This window comes from Salarias fasciatus, chromosome 12, assembly GCF_902148845.1.
Source record: "Salarias fasciatus chromosome 12, fSalaFa1.1, whole genome shotgun sequence".
In the NCBI taxonomy this organism is placed as follows: Eukaryota; Metazoa; Chordata; class Actinopteri; order Blenniiformes; family Blenniidae; genus Salarias; species Salarias fasciatus.
Window position 1 is genome coordinate 12,478,909 of NC_043756.1, and position 15,279 is coordinate 12,494,187.

The 15,279-nt window shown below is 40.9% G+C and overlaps 3 protein-coding genes across 3 annotated transcripts; 1 reads left to right on the forward strand and 2 right to left on the reverse strand.

The window, feature by feature from the left end:
• Positions 1-1,188: 1,188 nt before the first annotated feature.
• LOC115398214 (probable dimethyladenosine transferase) lies at positions 1,189-4,238 on the reverse strand. Its single transcript, XM_030104888.1, has 12 exons — positions 4,069-4,238; positions 3,577-3,650; positions 3,402-3,488; positions 3,186-3,247; positions 3,012-3,105; positions 2,879-2,928; positions 2,669-2,792; positions 2,495-2,587; positions 2,340-2,404; positions 2,194-2,257; positions 1,818-1,924; positions 1,189-1,738 (listed from the first exon to the last, which is right to left on the reverse strand). Exons 1-12 carry the CDS (start codon positions 4,124-4,126, stop codon positions 1,696-1,698), a joined length of 921 nt encoding a protein of 306 aa, XP_029960748.1. The 5' UTR covers positions 4,127-4,238; the 3' UTR covers positions 1,189-1,695.
• A 168-nt stretch (positions 4,239-4,406) lies between these two features.
• On the reverse strand, positions 4,407-7,573 carry LOC115398163 (centromere protein H-like). Its single transcript, XM_030104824.1, has 10 exons — positions 7,499-7,573; positions 6,484-6,594; positions 6,310-6,365; positions 6,181-6,226; positions 5,806-5,874; positions 5,661-5,717; positions 5,508-5,571; positions 5,226-5,277; positions 4,933-5,093; positions 4,407-4,787 (listed from the first exon to the last, which is right to left on the reverse strand). Exons 2-10 carry the CDS (start codon positions 6,564-6,566, stop codon positions 4,695-4,697), a joined length of 681 nt encoding a protein of 226 aa, XP_029960684.1. The 5' UTR covers positions 6,567-6,594; positions 7,499-7,573; the 3' UTR covers positions 4,407-4,694.
• Positions 7,574-8,804: 1,231 nt separating this feature from the next.
• LOC115398161 (betaine--homocysteine S-methyltransferase 1-like) lies at positions 8,805-15,125 on the forward strand. Its single transcript, XM_030104823.1, has 8 exons — positions 8,805-8,870; positions 11,208-11,340; positions 11,848-11,960; positions 12,062-12,253; positions 12,352-12,499; positions 12,591-12,773; positions 13,594-13,822; positions 13,962-15,125. Exons 1-8 carry the CDS (start codon positions 8,850-8,852, stop codon positions 14,050-14,052), a joined length of 1,110 nt encoding a protein of 369 aa, XP_029960683.1. The 5' UTR covers positions 8,805-8,849; the 3' UTR covers positions 14,053-15,125.
• Positions 15,126-15,279: the final 154 nt, after the last annotated feature.

Genomic DNA, 15,279 nt, shown 5'->3' on the forward strand with positions numbered 1-15,279 from the left:
CCTCGGCCCGGCACCAGGCGGTCTGTCCTGAGCGGCCCTGAAAAACACCATCAGATGGACTGAGCGACGCACCGACAGGCTCCGGACGCCGCGCCGTGACGATCCGTCGCCTCAGAAGTGACTCCACACTCACTGTGGTCCGGTGGGAAAACGAAACGACTGTTTTAGTTGACTGCTTTATCAGAGAATGTTTAGTTTCCGTTCCTCGTTCTTAAATTATTTTTCTTTTTTTACTTGTTTGTACTTTGTTTGAGAAAAAAAGAAAAGAAAAACAGTTTGTGACCCCTTTTAAGAAGAGATCTTCATTTAACATGTTTCCCATACAGATCCAGTATTTGGTTCGGATGCTGGCTGACGTTTCTGCATGTGCGCTCTGTGATAGCTTACCTACCTGCACCTTTGTTTCATGCTTTGGGGTCCTCTGTTGGCGCTGTAAAGTCATATTTCATTAGAAAAGATCTCTTCTCTCGTTCTCCTTCCGTCTGTTTCTCAGCAGTTCAGAGGAAGCCTTTAACCACGTCGTTCTGTTCCCTGTGTTCCTGGCAGGTTTTCTTTTTACGTGTAGTTTCCTTCAGTTTGTGCCATATCATTCTGTGGCAACTTGACTTATCGACTCCTACTTAATGTAATAATGTAAAAACACATTTTCCACCCATTTAACACTTTGGTATAAAAATGAAACTAGGGGAAAATCCTAATAACTACAAAGAGAAGCTCACTGACCGACCATTGGGTAATTGTTGCTCAGTGTTTGCGCCGGGTGTAATGCTGGAAGAAATAAAAAAAAAAAGTTCAAGTTCAACGTGTTGACTTGAGTTTGTCAGAGTGAACGGTCTCATGAACATGAGGAAATATAAATTCTCTTTGCAAAACTCAGCCAAATATGTTCAACAAAGCAAAATAAAACATTTCTAATGGAATAGTTGGTCCCTATTTCAGTGGTCTTCGGGTTAGTAACATATTCAGAAATGATACTTTCACAATCTTGGGTACATCACAACAGAACCCCCTCCACGCTGCTTTGCATTAGAAATGGTCTGCTGAGGCCCTCTTGTGGTGAAAATAAATCACTACACCCACATCTTCCTCTTTTTGCAACCATTCAGATTACACGTCTCACTCCCGATCCTGGTGGTGAGAAGGATGCTAAACCTCAAGAATCGCACTGAAAGCAGTTAAAAAGTTTTAAAATATTTTAATTCAGAACCGTGCAAGTCCCAGAATACAGCCTAATCTGAGGCTGCTGACAGTTCTCTTCTTTAAACAGCTCAAGCTTTTCCAGACTGAAGTGAACAAAGACTGTTTTCAAACCAGAGCAGCTGCGGACAGAAGATGAAAAGCCTTTATCGTATTCTCAAAAACCAGTCATTCAGTGGTGAGAGAAAGGGGTTCACCTGAAACAATGAATTTTCTGACACACTACTAGGTTCATTTTCAACTCCTCTGCTGCAGAAATCATGAAGCAGCAGCCAGATGTGGTTTATCAAACTTCTGAATGGTTTAGATGATAATTTAACAATACACACACAGTTTGAAGACCAATCATCATTCAACAGCTGTATTGTTTGTGTCCAATTCCATTCAATATGCTTCCACTGCCTCCAAATAACACTCAATATGAGTTGTTGACGTATCTAACCCTCCTTGTTTATGACACCCACTGTCCAGGAAAGTCGTTTCAGCTCCATCTTGGAATTAAGAGAAGTGGATTCCTGCTGAGTTGAAAGCGTGCAGCAGTCTGAGGATGAAGGAGAGACCAGAGTAAAAACACACGAACCCCAGAGTTCCAGTAACTAAGACACATCTGACACCCTTACACCATGAAGTCGTCGATATCCATGGACCTGGCTCTCTTCTCGCTGAAGTCCGACTCCTGCAGCACGCTCTCAATCTTCTTAGAGATGCTGAAGTCAGCCGGGACTTCCTAAGCAGGTGGAGCAAAGCGTTCTCAATTCAAACCGAGAAATAAAAAACGTCTCTGATGTTTCACTGGGGAAACAAATCCCACATCTGAACGCTGCGCACAATTTACAGATGGAAAAGAAAACCATGATACGACACTTTCTATATAATCAGCGCCTTTCAAGACAGCCAAGGTCACACGACACAATGGACACATTTATCTGAAGCAGACCTGCAGGCCTCATGCGCACCAGCGTTACAGTACATCTCAACCTTGCGGTATGAACTCACCACATTGTGTAAAGAACAGTGGATTCTGTAGTTTTTCTCCAGCAGCTGCTCCACTGCTGTCGACCTGGAAACGAGAAACACTTTCCTTGTTTTTCTCCGTGTTCGCTTCGCAGACGGAATCCACGTTTAACTTTCAGTCAACTCACTTGAAAGCTGCACTGAGCGTCTTGTTTTTCCTCACAAACGCGACTCGGACCAAACCGTCCCACTCCTGCACGAGAGACACAAACCGTCACGTGACCTGCTGCTGGTCTCTGGTTCTGACCGGTGAGTTTTCCTCACATGGAGACGCGGAGCTCACCTGGAAGTTAACGGGAGGAGGGGGGTTCTTCGGCTCGATCCTGACAACGCTGGACTCCACTTTCGGAGGAGGGCGGAAATTATTCTTCCCCACCTGATGATGGAGGACAGGTCAGAGGTGAACGTCTGTACAGCGATCAGGAGAAGACGGCACAGTGACGTCTGGCTCCGCGACCTTCATGAGGTGGTCGACACGAGCCAGCAGCTGCGTGTTGATGGACAGTCTGCAGTACAGCTTGTCTCCCGGTTTGGCCACCAGTCTCATAGCAAACTCTCTCTGGAACATCAGCACAGCACATCTGAGACAATAAGAAGAATAAACAGTATTAGAAACACTGAACCAACACATCAGAATTCCTCACTGAGCATTAAAATGGTCTCTGACCTGAAGAAAGGTCGATGCAGGAGGAGCTTGAAGACAAACGGAGAAGAAATCTGCACGATAAAGAGGACATGAGCTGTAGATGAAGGCAATAAACAACACTGAAGGGCGAAGACAGATGGAGACGCGTCTTCACCTGATACGGTAAATTCGCCACACAGACGTCGAAGAAAGGCAGGTCTGTTTTTAAAACGTCTCCGATCAACACCTGGAGTTTGGTTTGCAGAGGTCTGTTGATGGCAAGAAAAAAAAAAACATGTATCTTTGATCATGCATGCATGTTTTATTAAGCGCTGCTCTCCCCACTCACGTGCACTGGACTCTCTTCTGAAGCTCGGCCACCAGTCTGCAGTCTAACTCACAGGCCACTACCTGAAACCAGATGTCTCAGAATAAGCAACACGGTGTGTCTGTCCACCGGTTCGGTTTGCATGTTAGACTAAACTACCACATAGTCTGATGACGGATTCTGTGTCAACTCTCACATCTCAGCCTGAGTATTTGATGAACACAGTGCAGATCTCACCTTCTTGGCTTTCTCCAGCAGTTTAACCGTCATGTTACCAGTTCCAGGCCCCACCTCCAGAACCACGTCTGTTGGCCTCAGAGCAGCCTGGAAGGGAAAACATCACAGTTCGGGAGCACCGTGAGCCTCGGGTGTTGGGTGCAGAATAGATTTGTGTAGCTTGAACGTATCAAACCTTCTCAATGATCCCATTCACGACCAAGGGGTTCTTCAGGATGTGCTGGCCGATGCCAGTGTTGAACATGATCCCTGCAGGGGAGAGCAAACTGAGTGAGTGTAATGTTAAAGTGAAGGGATCACTTCAAAGCTGGAGTGTTTCATATATTTAAATAAGGTTCAACCACAGCATCTTATTGTGACTTGCAAAAACACAAGAACATTAACAAAAATGTTGTCCAGTCCTAAATTTCCCTGTTGATTCCTAAAGCCAAGTGGATCATATATCAGGGACTTTAAATCTTAAAGTGTTGACACTTCAAAGTTCATCTGAAAACAAATGGCAAAATAACACAAAAAAACCTATAACTCTATTGACAGTGAGGACATCAACACAGAAACAGGATTAAATGTCAGCATGTTGTTGAGATAGGAAGCTCCCGTGAAGCTACTTCTCTCCATCAGCTGATCCTGACGCTTGCTAGCATGCTAAAGCTAACTGTGCGCTCACCCTGGTTTTTCACCTCCTGGTGCTGCCTGCTCTTCTTCTCCGCTCTCACTTTCGGCATTTTCCGCTGCGTGTTAATATCGCTACAAAGCCAGGCAGAAATAAAAAACAAGAGAAATCCAAAAAACAGATTCCCAGAGTTGGTGAGACACTCCAAACACACACGTGTCCGCGTCCTCTTCTTCACTGTGTAGCTGTTACTGCTCCTCCCGTCACGTAGCGCCCTCTGGCGGAGGCGGTACTGCATTGTAACGCACAGGAAAGAAATACAGAGGCGCTCAACTAGGAAAAAAACATGTAAATACCTCTCAAATCTTTTTATTCTCTCAGAAAATACCCAGCAGTATCGTTTGTGTGAAGTAATAAAGTTACTGGAAGATCTACCTTTAATTTTAAAGCCTCCTCTGATTCATGAATATCTCCCAACATTCAAGTGTTTTGGGATACATTCCAAGCAGTTTGTACAGTACAGACAGGGTATCTTAGTATGAAACATCAATTCAGTGTTCATAAAAAATGTTTTGGCAAAACATGATATACAGGAAATACAACCATGGAGACTTGAGATAAAGACTGAGATTAAAGCCATTTATTAGGCTGAAAAACACAAAGCAGATATATGACTTCATCTAGTCAGAGATGGGAAACTCCTCCAGAGTCATGGCGATGGCTCGGACCTCAGGATCATCCAGCCAGTTGACTTTACAGGCCAACAGGATGCCCTAAGGAGGAAAACACTAATCAATACAGCAGCTGGAATCAACACACGTCTGTCGTCCTGCAGTGGCAACAATACCTCAGAAATACAAACAAGAGTTAAAAATGTGAAACTTGAACAGAAACACTGGCTTTGTCGTGAGCACTTACCTTGAGGACGTTCTGAGTCATGACGGTCATCTTCTTATATTTCTCCAGGACGGTTTGGCCTTTCTCTTTTGCGGCTTTATACTTCTCGGAGTCTGGGTGTTCCTTTCTGGACGTCAGCTCTTCTATCTGTCGCATCTTCTCGTGTGTGAGTCGTTTCATCTCTACACACACACACACACACAGAATTATTAGCGACGAGTCTTTAATCTGGGGTCACCACAGTCAGCTGATAGGAATTCATAAAACAGCAGTCAAGTACACAGTGATCAGAGAAAATCAGTTTGAGTTTTTACCGAGCCTGTTCTTTTGAGTTTCTGTGATTTCATCCTGAAGACTTTTGGACTCCTGTAGAAAATTTAAAAAAGTTAAAACAAAGAAAAAGAAAGCTGTCTTGCCTTTACAAGAAGTGGTTAAATTAACCCAAAAACAAATGTGTGATCATTTGGCATCAGAGAACCAGAAACATGAAATCCTCACAACACACCACTTTGTCTAAAGGTGAAAAACTGTTTTCATACATAAAACTTTCTAAATACAGTAAAATGTGAAACTGAAAGGAGGATGCAGCCGTTTACCTGCTGAAGTTGTTTTATACAAGAACAAAGAGCCATGCAGCGGTCACTCATGGCTTTCAACTGGCTGGGAAAGTCAAATGGGACAAATCAAATCACTGAAAATGTGCTCGTGATTTCAATATTGTAAAAAAAAAAAAAAAAAAAAGGACTCACTCTGAATCTGAATCGGCCTCCTTCAGCTTTTCTGAAATAGCGTGCCACATCTGCATTCTGTAAGGATTCATCAAAGCTCACTGTCTCCATCTTATAATTTGCTCTCTCATTTGTATTGAACACAAAAAAACGGGCATCAGTTTACCTGTGAAGAGTCAATGTGCTGTTAAAATGAACCGTCTTCACGTTTTCAAGCTCACTGATCAAATCTGGCCTGAAACATTTAGATACAAAAAAAAAATGAGTCATGACAATGGATTTGGAAGAAGACAAGGTCTTTGGTTGTAGCAAAGTGACTGGATTTGTGGATGGAATTCAGGCTGAATTCAATCATGGCATTCAGATACATGGTTTTCATAACATAGACACACTGTGGCTCTTAAAATCTAACATGACAGGATCTGGCTTCACAAAAGGAAGCCTGCTATTTTTACTGGGGGCAAATCTGTCATTGCAGACCCACAAACATCAACAGACAATCAATTTGGGGATCATTTTCTTTGATTTCATCAACACTCACAAGTTTTTCTCTGCTTCAGATGTGCTGCAGGACCTTTTATTTTCACCTACGGAAGGAAGTCGGACATTAACTCCTTGGTGAGCAGCATGGGGAAACAGTTTCATGCCTGTACTGAACTTTGTTATGTACCTGCAGTCAGCTGTACCGCCATCTCAAAGCACTGGTTGGACATCTGCTGTTTTATCCTGAAAAGAAAGCAAATCTGCCTTTGACACAGGATATAAATGATTTAAAGGTTTATCTCTACACTGGGGCTTTGGGGTCAGGATGAAGACGGACACAAGAAAGATAATGAAGGAGCACCTCAGCATGTCTGTGGGTGAGGTTTCCTTCTTTGTGGTGGGACAGGAGGGAGCAGGAACATCACTCAGCGTTGCAGCCTCCATGTTGTTATTTAAGACAGCGTGACAGCGCCTGGAGAAATAATGGACCAAACTCAATCATGAGTTGGAACTGAGATCAGTGGGATTTAATCTCAGGGTGAAAATAGATCCTTGACAATCTAAACACTGACTAATGAGTTATTCCCTTGAATCGAGGAGCTGCTTGGTTGATTGTTGTGGTTTGTGTGACAAATCTTGACATGACTTTAAACATTTTGTTTTTGTTTGTTTTGATATCGGATCATTAAAGTACAGTGAATTTACTTTTAAAAAAATGGTTCAAGGCACAGTAGTGTAGTGGTTAGCCTCCCTCACATCAGTGTACCTCTGCCTTGACTTCTTAGCCTTTATCTGTGGACTTTGCGTGTTTTTATGTATGAATAATTATTGGTACCGAATTGGCTTGTATGTGGGGGCAATTCTCTGTTTTTGTTTTTTTTGTTGTTGTTGTTTTTTTTTTTTTTGCCAGTAATGAAGTGGTGACCTCTCCAGGAAGGCTGTGCGACACATAGATGTTGAATTATGTGGTGATACTGCATGAGTCGTCGTCTGTCATCTGATCATAACAACTACCGATTCATGCACTGCCATGAATCGGTAGTTTAAAGAGAAAAACAGAGTATTAACAACCATCATCACTACTATACTACAAATATTTGACGAATTGGTGTGTCCCTCAACCACTGTCTTTTCGGTTCATAGTTTACATTAGGGTCAAAAAAAGAAATATTAGGTCATGTTAGCGTGATTTGTAAAAGCGAAACCTCAACAAAGTCCTTTAGATAGCTTTCCTTTGGGGTCAGTAGGCATTGTTAAGATAAAAAAATCCCGATTTTTATCTTCTTGTTAGATATATATTAATAACGTTAAAAGTTAAGGTTAAAATCCACAAACCAGCATCCAACAACCTGAGTCGCTTTGAGAACACGTCTTACCTGGTTTTAATGAGGACGATACAATGAAAGCAACAATAAATAATTAAAAAACAATAAAAAGTTTTTTGTAGTCTTATGTCCTTTCAGCGGAGCGGATGTTGTCAAAATATACTTCCCGCCAGGAAATGACGTCACGTGACGTGTTCTTCTTCTGTGAATTTGGCAGACCAGACACGTCATTGGTGCATTGCTGCCATCTTCTGGGTGTTTTTCATACTTCACAGAGAATAATCAGTGGCTGTAAGATAGTTGAGAAGTTTCTTTATATTAGTTCACTAAGTCGAAAGGATGGAAAAACACCTAGTCCAGCTGCTCTAAGAGCTTTATACAGTTTCTTCCAATTAGATGAATAAATCTTGCTCTCAAGACGAACGCGCCTTACAAGTATCTTTACTTTACCTTTCAGTCAAAGCTGAAGAAGTGACATTCAAAAATTCAATTGACATATATCCATCTAATCTATCTAAAAAAACAGAAAGAAAAAACTTCATGTATGAATGGTTTCTGCTGCTAAAATGCCGCAGCGCCCTGTACTACAGTGGCCCAGAAGGGCCAATGTCACAATGCAACTGCCAAATCCACCATGCAACAGCAAAAACCACAACGAAACAGCAAAACCACACAAACGGAACCCCATAGTAAAAGTTAAAAATGAAAAAAAAAAAATGCAAAGCCTTTGCTATGGTGTTGTGTATATGTACTACACGTGAATGTTTATTCTTCGATTGTGAGTGGAAACTGAGGTATGTGGAGTTTGTAGAGAGCGAAAAGCCTCCAAAACCTACAATCAAACTTTTGTTTTTCTGATGTGAAGTGGAACAGTGACTCACAATAGATGAGTAGGTATGAGTTTTTGAAGGTACAACCAGAGTGATAACTTGTCAAACACTGACTTATCACTGACTCTCTCCCATGATAAAGGATTGCCGCGGCTCTGGGTTATCGTTCAGCTGTAATGTTGAAGGTTCAGCCCTCATTTCTTCTTGTACACATGTCAAAGTGTCTTTGAGCAACACAGTGAACCCTGACCTGCTCCCACTGAGCACCTTGCACTGTGGCACAGGTGTCTGAAAGGTTAATGTGACTCGGGGACTATCAAATCAGTGGGAAAAAAACACAAGATAAGTGAAATTTGTCTTATAATAGTGTAGTTATTTCAATGCATTATACACTGTATGCTTCAATCGAAACACTGTATTATGAAGCTGTGCTGTGGGAAAGACTCGGCTCAGTGTCTCAGCCCCTCTCTCGCTCCTCCCAGTCTCCTGACATTATCCTCTTTTCATTTTTTTAATTCGCATACTGAATCTGCAGACGACTGGCGTGAACTCTACTCGAACTTCAGGCTGCCATGGCGAACCAGAAGAAGAGGGTAAGTCTGCGAAACACCGCGCAACCAGAAATATGACGAAACCTCCTCGTGAACGAAGCTTTTTCACGTGACGAAATCGAGACGAGCGGAAACGTAAACGGGGATTATGTGACGATAATTATAATTAAATATATCGTGCAATATCTTTGACGGAATGAAAACGAGACTAAATGTGGCTGAGAATATAAAATCTCTGCAAAAAACGTCTCTTCATATTCGTTGACGGAGACAAGACGAGACCGAAAAAGGTTTTAGTGTTTAGTCACGTTGGTTGAGTTTCTGTTTCGCAGCGCAGCGCAGCGCGGGCGGGCGGAGTTTATAACTTCCTCAACCCCGCTGCTGGAGCCGAGAGCCGCGCTGAGAGGATGGAGATATTTATCTGTTTTGTTGATGTAGTTGTATGCAGTCAGTGTCATCTGTTGTGTTGTTTTGGCACTAAATACAAGCAATACAGTCACATTAAGCAACACACACACACACACACACACACACACACACACACACACACACACACACCCTTTATTATGTTAATGTTGTGAATTATATTCATGTATATTCTGTGTATGTTAAACTTGAACATATTCCTGTTTTTTTTCTGTCAGTCGAGCTACTATTCTCTTTATTTATTTTATCTAAATTTATGAGTGTGTGTGTACCTACACACACTACTAAAATATGTTGACCAGAGCATCTACCATGCCTGGATTGGGTGTATTGTTGAGTTTAGAAGGTAACCATATATTAATAGTAAGATAAACATGTTTGATTTGTGAAATGATTTTTAATTAAAAAAAAATTGGTTTTGTCTATACTAGGAGACTATATTATATTGATTGGTTAAATACAATTACATTACTAAAACGAGAGGAAAATACCATTTTCATTGACTAAAACTAGAGTAAAATTATCCTGGGTTGTTCTGACTAAAATGCTCAGACTTGAAGTTGTCTAAAACTTGACGAGACAAAAAAAGAGTATGAATGTGACTAAAACTAATAAAAACTGAAAAGACACTTTGACACAAAGGCGAGCCTAAAACTAATATCAAAACAGGCTGTCAAAATCAACTCTACTGCAAGACAAATGCTTTTCACATAATAAATTAATAGAAAATAAACATTGGCACTTTTTCATCATTGGCCGGATTTTTACTAACAAAGATGAGGAAACAATCAGCGATTTCAGCTTTCTTGATTTTGGCCTGAGCTTAGTTTGATTCCACATTAAATATTTAGTAATAGAACAAATTTCTATCTCTCTAATTATGTTTGTCCAGTATGTTATCTATTCGAATCAATACCCTACTGATTTAAGTTAGATATTAATGATACCTGAATGACACCTAGATTAGTTATATCTAACAGATAATAATAAGAAAAACATGATGACTGTAAAATCATGATAAGATAGAAAAAAAAAAACCGTTGGAGACAGACTTAGATCTGTCAAGGTCTCTGTTGTAAAATTCTCTTCCCCTGCTGTAAATGATTCCTGTTACAAGATTTTAATATGAGTAAACAAAAATAGAAGTGTTCTTCTGGTATTGTCAACTGCAGAGTTCTGATTCAGTTTACATGTATGAAATATCTGCGTTCAAAGCCGATTTCTGGGACAAACAACAAATATGTGTAAAGTACAAATGTAGATGTCCTTAAAAATATGAATATATTCACTACAGAACAGTACACATAAAAGCTTTAATGTTGATACATTTTATGGACTTATTCAGTAATAACTGGTCATTTAAAAAAAATAAGAATGAACATGATTTGACAAAATTACCAATACAAAATAACTCAACAATAGTCACTTAATTAGGGTATTGTGAATAGTTGTAATTTGTGGAATTAGTTACTTCCACCCTTGTTGTCTAACTCGCCTCAGCATATCTGAATGTTTTAACTTATATTCAATTAAAAAATGGGCACCATTATGTGCATTAATCAGAAAAAATGGTATTCCACTTAAACCATGTGAAAATAAATGTTTGCAGTTGCTTGGACAGAATAAAAAAGGGATGAAAGTTTATAGCAGGTGGAATAACAGGCGGTGTTGGTTCCTCTCCAACTGCCCTCTGTGTCTGTTAAACTTTAACCACAGTGTCCTCACATAAACTCCTTCAAAGACTGGACGATTCAGGGCACATATAACTAAATTATTATAAGATTCCCAAAGAATGAAGTTCAAACTTTTTTTTTATTTAACGGAAGGAATTACACAATACATGTGAGCAGGAATATTTTCTTCTCAGTGTGCTAAGACAACATGCAATCAGATTACCAGCCACTGCAGTCAAGTGTACATGGAGTGAATTTTTGTGTGTGTGTCTGTCTGGAGGGTATCTTAGAGCGCCTGGATGCCGGGGAGGTGGTTGTGGGAGATGGAGGATATGTGCTGCAGCTGGAGCGGCGTGGCTACGTGAAGGCAGGGCACTGGACACCAGAGGCTGCAGTGGAGCATCCTGAAGCTGGTATACATGTTAAATAATCTGTTTCTTATTCCTGAATTCCTTACTGACCATTCTGAAAATTGATAACAGTAGATCAACATTTAATAATTACATTTATTCAGCCAAAAAACTACGACAGAAGAAATGTTTCCTGCTCATTCTGGGAGTCTGCTTCTCCCTACATCTTCCTCTGATGTCCTTTCTTCAGTTGGCTCCATCAGCAAGCGGTCCTCACGTCTCCTCTGCTCTCCAAGTGGTTGTTCCAAATGACCTTTCACCCTTCTGGGTGTGACTCTCAGGCCGATTGATTAAGTCCCGTGCCCGTTGTCCTTAATTACTCCCCATAAACTTCACTGGAACATCAAGATAAACTCAAATAAAAGCATCTTCATTTCCCTTATCTCCACACCCACAAACCTCTCTTCTAGTGAGATCTCACATGAAGGTCTGCTTCAACTGAAAACTACCAGTGTGTGTGTAACCAAGTGCTTCACCTTAACCTTATATATATTTCTGTCTTTGTTTCAGTGCGGCAGCTGGAAAGGGAGTTCCTGAGAGCTGGAGCCGATGTGATTCAAACCTTCACTTTCTACTGCAGCGAGGATAAACTGGAGCTGAGTGGCAATGTCTCCAACATCACTGTCAGTGTTGTTTTGGTTTTTTTTTTAGGAGAAACTAAGAGTTGTTACAGTTGACATTGCTTGATTGTGTAATGACTCGAGTCTTTTCCCGTCTACCTCAGGGTGCCCAGATCAACAGTGCAGCCTGCGACCTGGCCAGAGAGGTCGCCGATGAGGGTGGCGCTCTGGTGGCTGGAGGTGTGTCCCAGACTCCACTCTACGTCAAGAAGGGCAGTGAGAATGAGGTCAAAGCCATCTTCAAGAAACAGCTGGATGACTTCCTGAAAAAGGACATTGACTTCTTCATGGTGGAAGTAAGATCATCATTAAAAACAGCATCATTCAATACTGAGTACAGTTTATGAAGTTGAGTGTGTGTCTTTGATGACCGAATGCACATCTTTTCCTGCAGTACTTTGAATATGTCGGGGAGGCAGTGTGGGCCGTGGAAGTCATGAAAACCGGTGGGAAACCTGTAGGAGCCACACTTTGCATCTCACCTGATGGAGACAGGGAAGGAGTCCCACCTGGAGAGTGTGCTGTGAGACTGGTCAAAGCTGGTACATAGCATCTACTGTGCTGCTTTTCATGTATTTCTGAAATTATACCTACATCCTGTAGGTGTTTTATGTGACTGTGTCTGACTTGCAGGGGCGGACATCGTGGGAATAAACTGCCACCTGGATCCACTCACATGTGTTCGCACAGTGAAACTAATGAAAGAGGGTCTGGAGAAAGCTGGTCTGAAAGCACATCTCATGGTCCAGCCGCTTGGCTTCCACACACCAGAGTGTAACATCGGAGGATACGTCAGTCTACCAGAGTACCCCTTTGGTTCGTATTCTAAAAAAAAAAAAAAAAAAAAAAGTTTTTTTTTCGGTTTTGGTTATCTATAATCGACACCGAAAGATGTGACCTGTTCTGTGCAAAGAAAAAGGTTTCGAAAGCTCCTGGATCGCGTATTGTTGCTCTTTATGTTACTGCCTGGAAGGGTTCCTAAATTAACGCTGGAAGCTTTTGAATGTGCTGCTTTGGAAGTGGGCATCCGGCCAAGTTCACTCCAAATGGACAGTGTTAAATACTCTGTGAAGCAAAAAGTAGAAGTTTTTGAAGGTAAAAGAGAAGCTCATGTTGTGAAGGTGACTCTGAGATCCACAACAATGACTGATATACATGGACAAAGCTTTATTTCTCCAACCGAAACTCTGAAAAAGCCCTGTGTCATGTCAGGGGACATCAAAGAAACTGTTTAATGAAACAATTTAGAAATGCAAGTTTGAAATGAGTCAAAAAAGTGTCTCAATATGACTGGGTTATGTTTTAACTCTGGCTAATTGGAAAGAAAACAGTCCTGTGGTGTGAGAATGACAAGAATAAAGTGAATCTATTCTTTCTGAAGAATTCCACCTTCATTATTGAAGGACAGAGCTTATACTGTTATTTATCTAATATTTTTTTATTGCATGTAAAAGTTTGATCAGATTAACTGTGGATAATGTCGTTTTCCGAGATCAGTTTACTGAGAAAACTGAAAGATTTTAGGGTTTTACAAGCTTGCTCCTGCCACTTGAAGTATGTGAGCATGGCCGATTTAAACTTTTTACATGTGAAGTTTGAAGAGAGCTTTAGAATTAAATTTTTCATCTCTTTTCAGCTCTGGAGACCAGAATCATCACGCGCTGGGACGTCCATAAATATGCCAGAGAGGCTTACAATGCAGGAATCCGCTACATCGGTGGCTGCTGTGGATTTGAGCCGTACCATATCAGGGCCATATCAGAAGAGCTGGCAGAAGAGAGAGGATTCCTCCCACCGGCCTCAACGAAGCACTCACTCTGGGCATCTACTCTGGAGACACACACTAAACCCTGGGTCAAGGCCAGGTAAGACACTGACTCACGCTTCATATATGGACGCATGGTGGTAGTTAACATAACAGAGGACAAAATCCAAGTGAAAATGACAGAAGATTTTCAACAGATGTTGTTTTTTAACTTACTAATGTGCTAAATTTCGTCTCAGGGCTGGTCGACAGTACTGGGAAAACCTCCTGCCTGCCTCTGGACGCCCCAAATGTCCATCAATGGCGACGCCCACTGATGGAAGACCTTAGAAATGAGTTAAAATTCAGGTTACCAACATTGTCAAATATCAAACAGTGTCATCTTAGCAGGCTTGCCTAGATATTCAAGGTTTTCTTTTTAAATCACACCTGCGATGGTTTCAAAATCTAAAATGCCTCAACTGACAATGTAATATTTGTTGATCAATTTAATTTTAGCCTCTCCAATTGAAAATTTCTTGATGAATATTGAGTGAAGAAAAGGGTTTCTGTCTGTTTCAGTCTTTGGAGATTGTCCAGGCTGGTGTGTGTTTTCTCTGCTGATGTTCAGACTTCGTTTGTGACTCCGTACAAACCAAGCTTTACATTTTAACTGCTGCAGAAGTGTGAATTAGTATAAAATACATGAACAGTTTCAATCATCGATTAATCAGTTCATAGTGGATTGCATGAATGTATACATTTTCTGTATTAGCCTACAGACAGTACATGTGTTTTCCATTATCATGCATTGCTTGTGGTGTATGGTATATCATGTTTTCCTGTGAAAATATGAAACTGGTGCAAATGCCTCCAAATGTGGAGATGAAAAACATTTGGTTGTTCACACAATTCTCTATTGTGCTGAATTAAGCTGAAATTGTGTTTACTCTGGGCAGCAGATGAGGCCAGTGGCACAGATGTCATTTTCATGCTTTTATTTGTCATTGTCTGTGTTCAATTTTCTTGAAATTCCGTTAGATTTATCAGTATTCGGGTATTAGGACACATTTCTGTGCCGTTAATGGAAACGTCATCTTTGTGGGAGATAAAGAAGGAAACTTTCATTGACGAACATTTAGTGGAAGACTGAGAAATTGTTCATGTTTTCCTTATTCAATGTAGTATCATGATCAGCTGACAATGCAATAGAACTGTATGTCTGTCCCTGAGCAACACACGTGCCCAACTTGTTTGTTTACAATCTCCTCCTCCTCGGCATCACAAGTCAAACCTCTCCATTTTCTTGATGTGGTGTGTAAAAAACACGTAGTCCACCGTTGGCTGTCAGAGGTAAATCAACAATAAGTCATTAGCTTTCTGAGTGTGTCAGCAAAAACTAAAGACTCTCCCAGAAATGTGAATCATTTTTTGTTTTTGAAATTGCATTATTGACTACATATTGATTTGTGAGATGTGCTGTAAATGATTGTCATGAGTTTCCTTTCTAATAAACAAAAAAAAAAAAATACCTCGAAGTCCTATGAATGAAAATGTAGTTAGAGTGGAATGAGATTT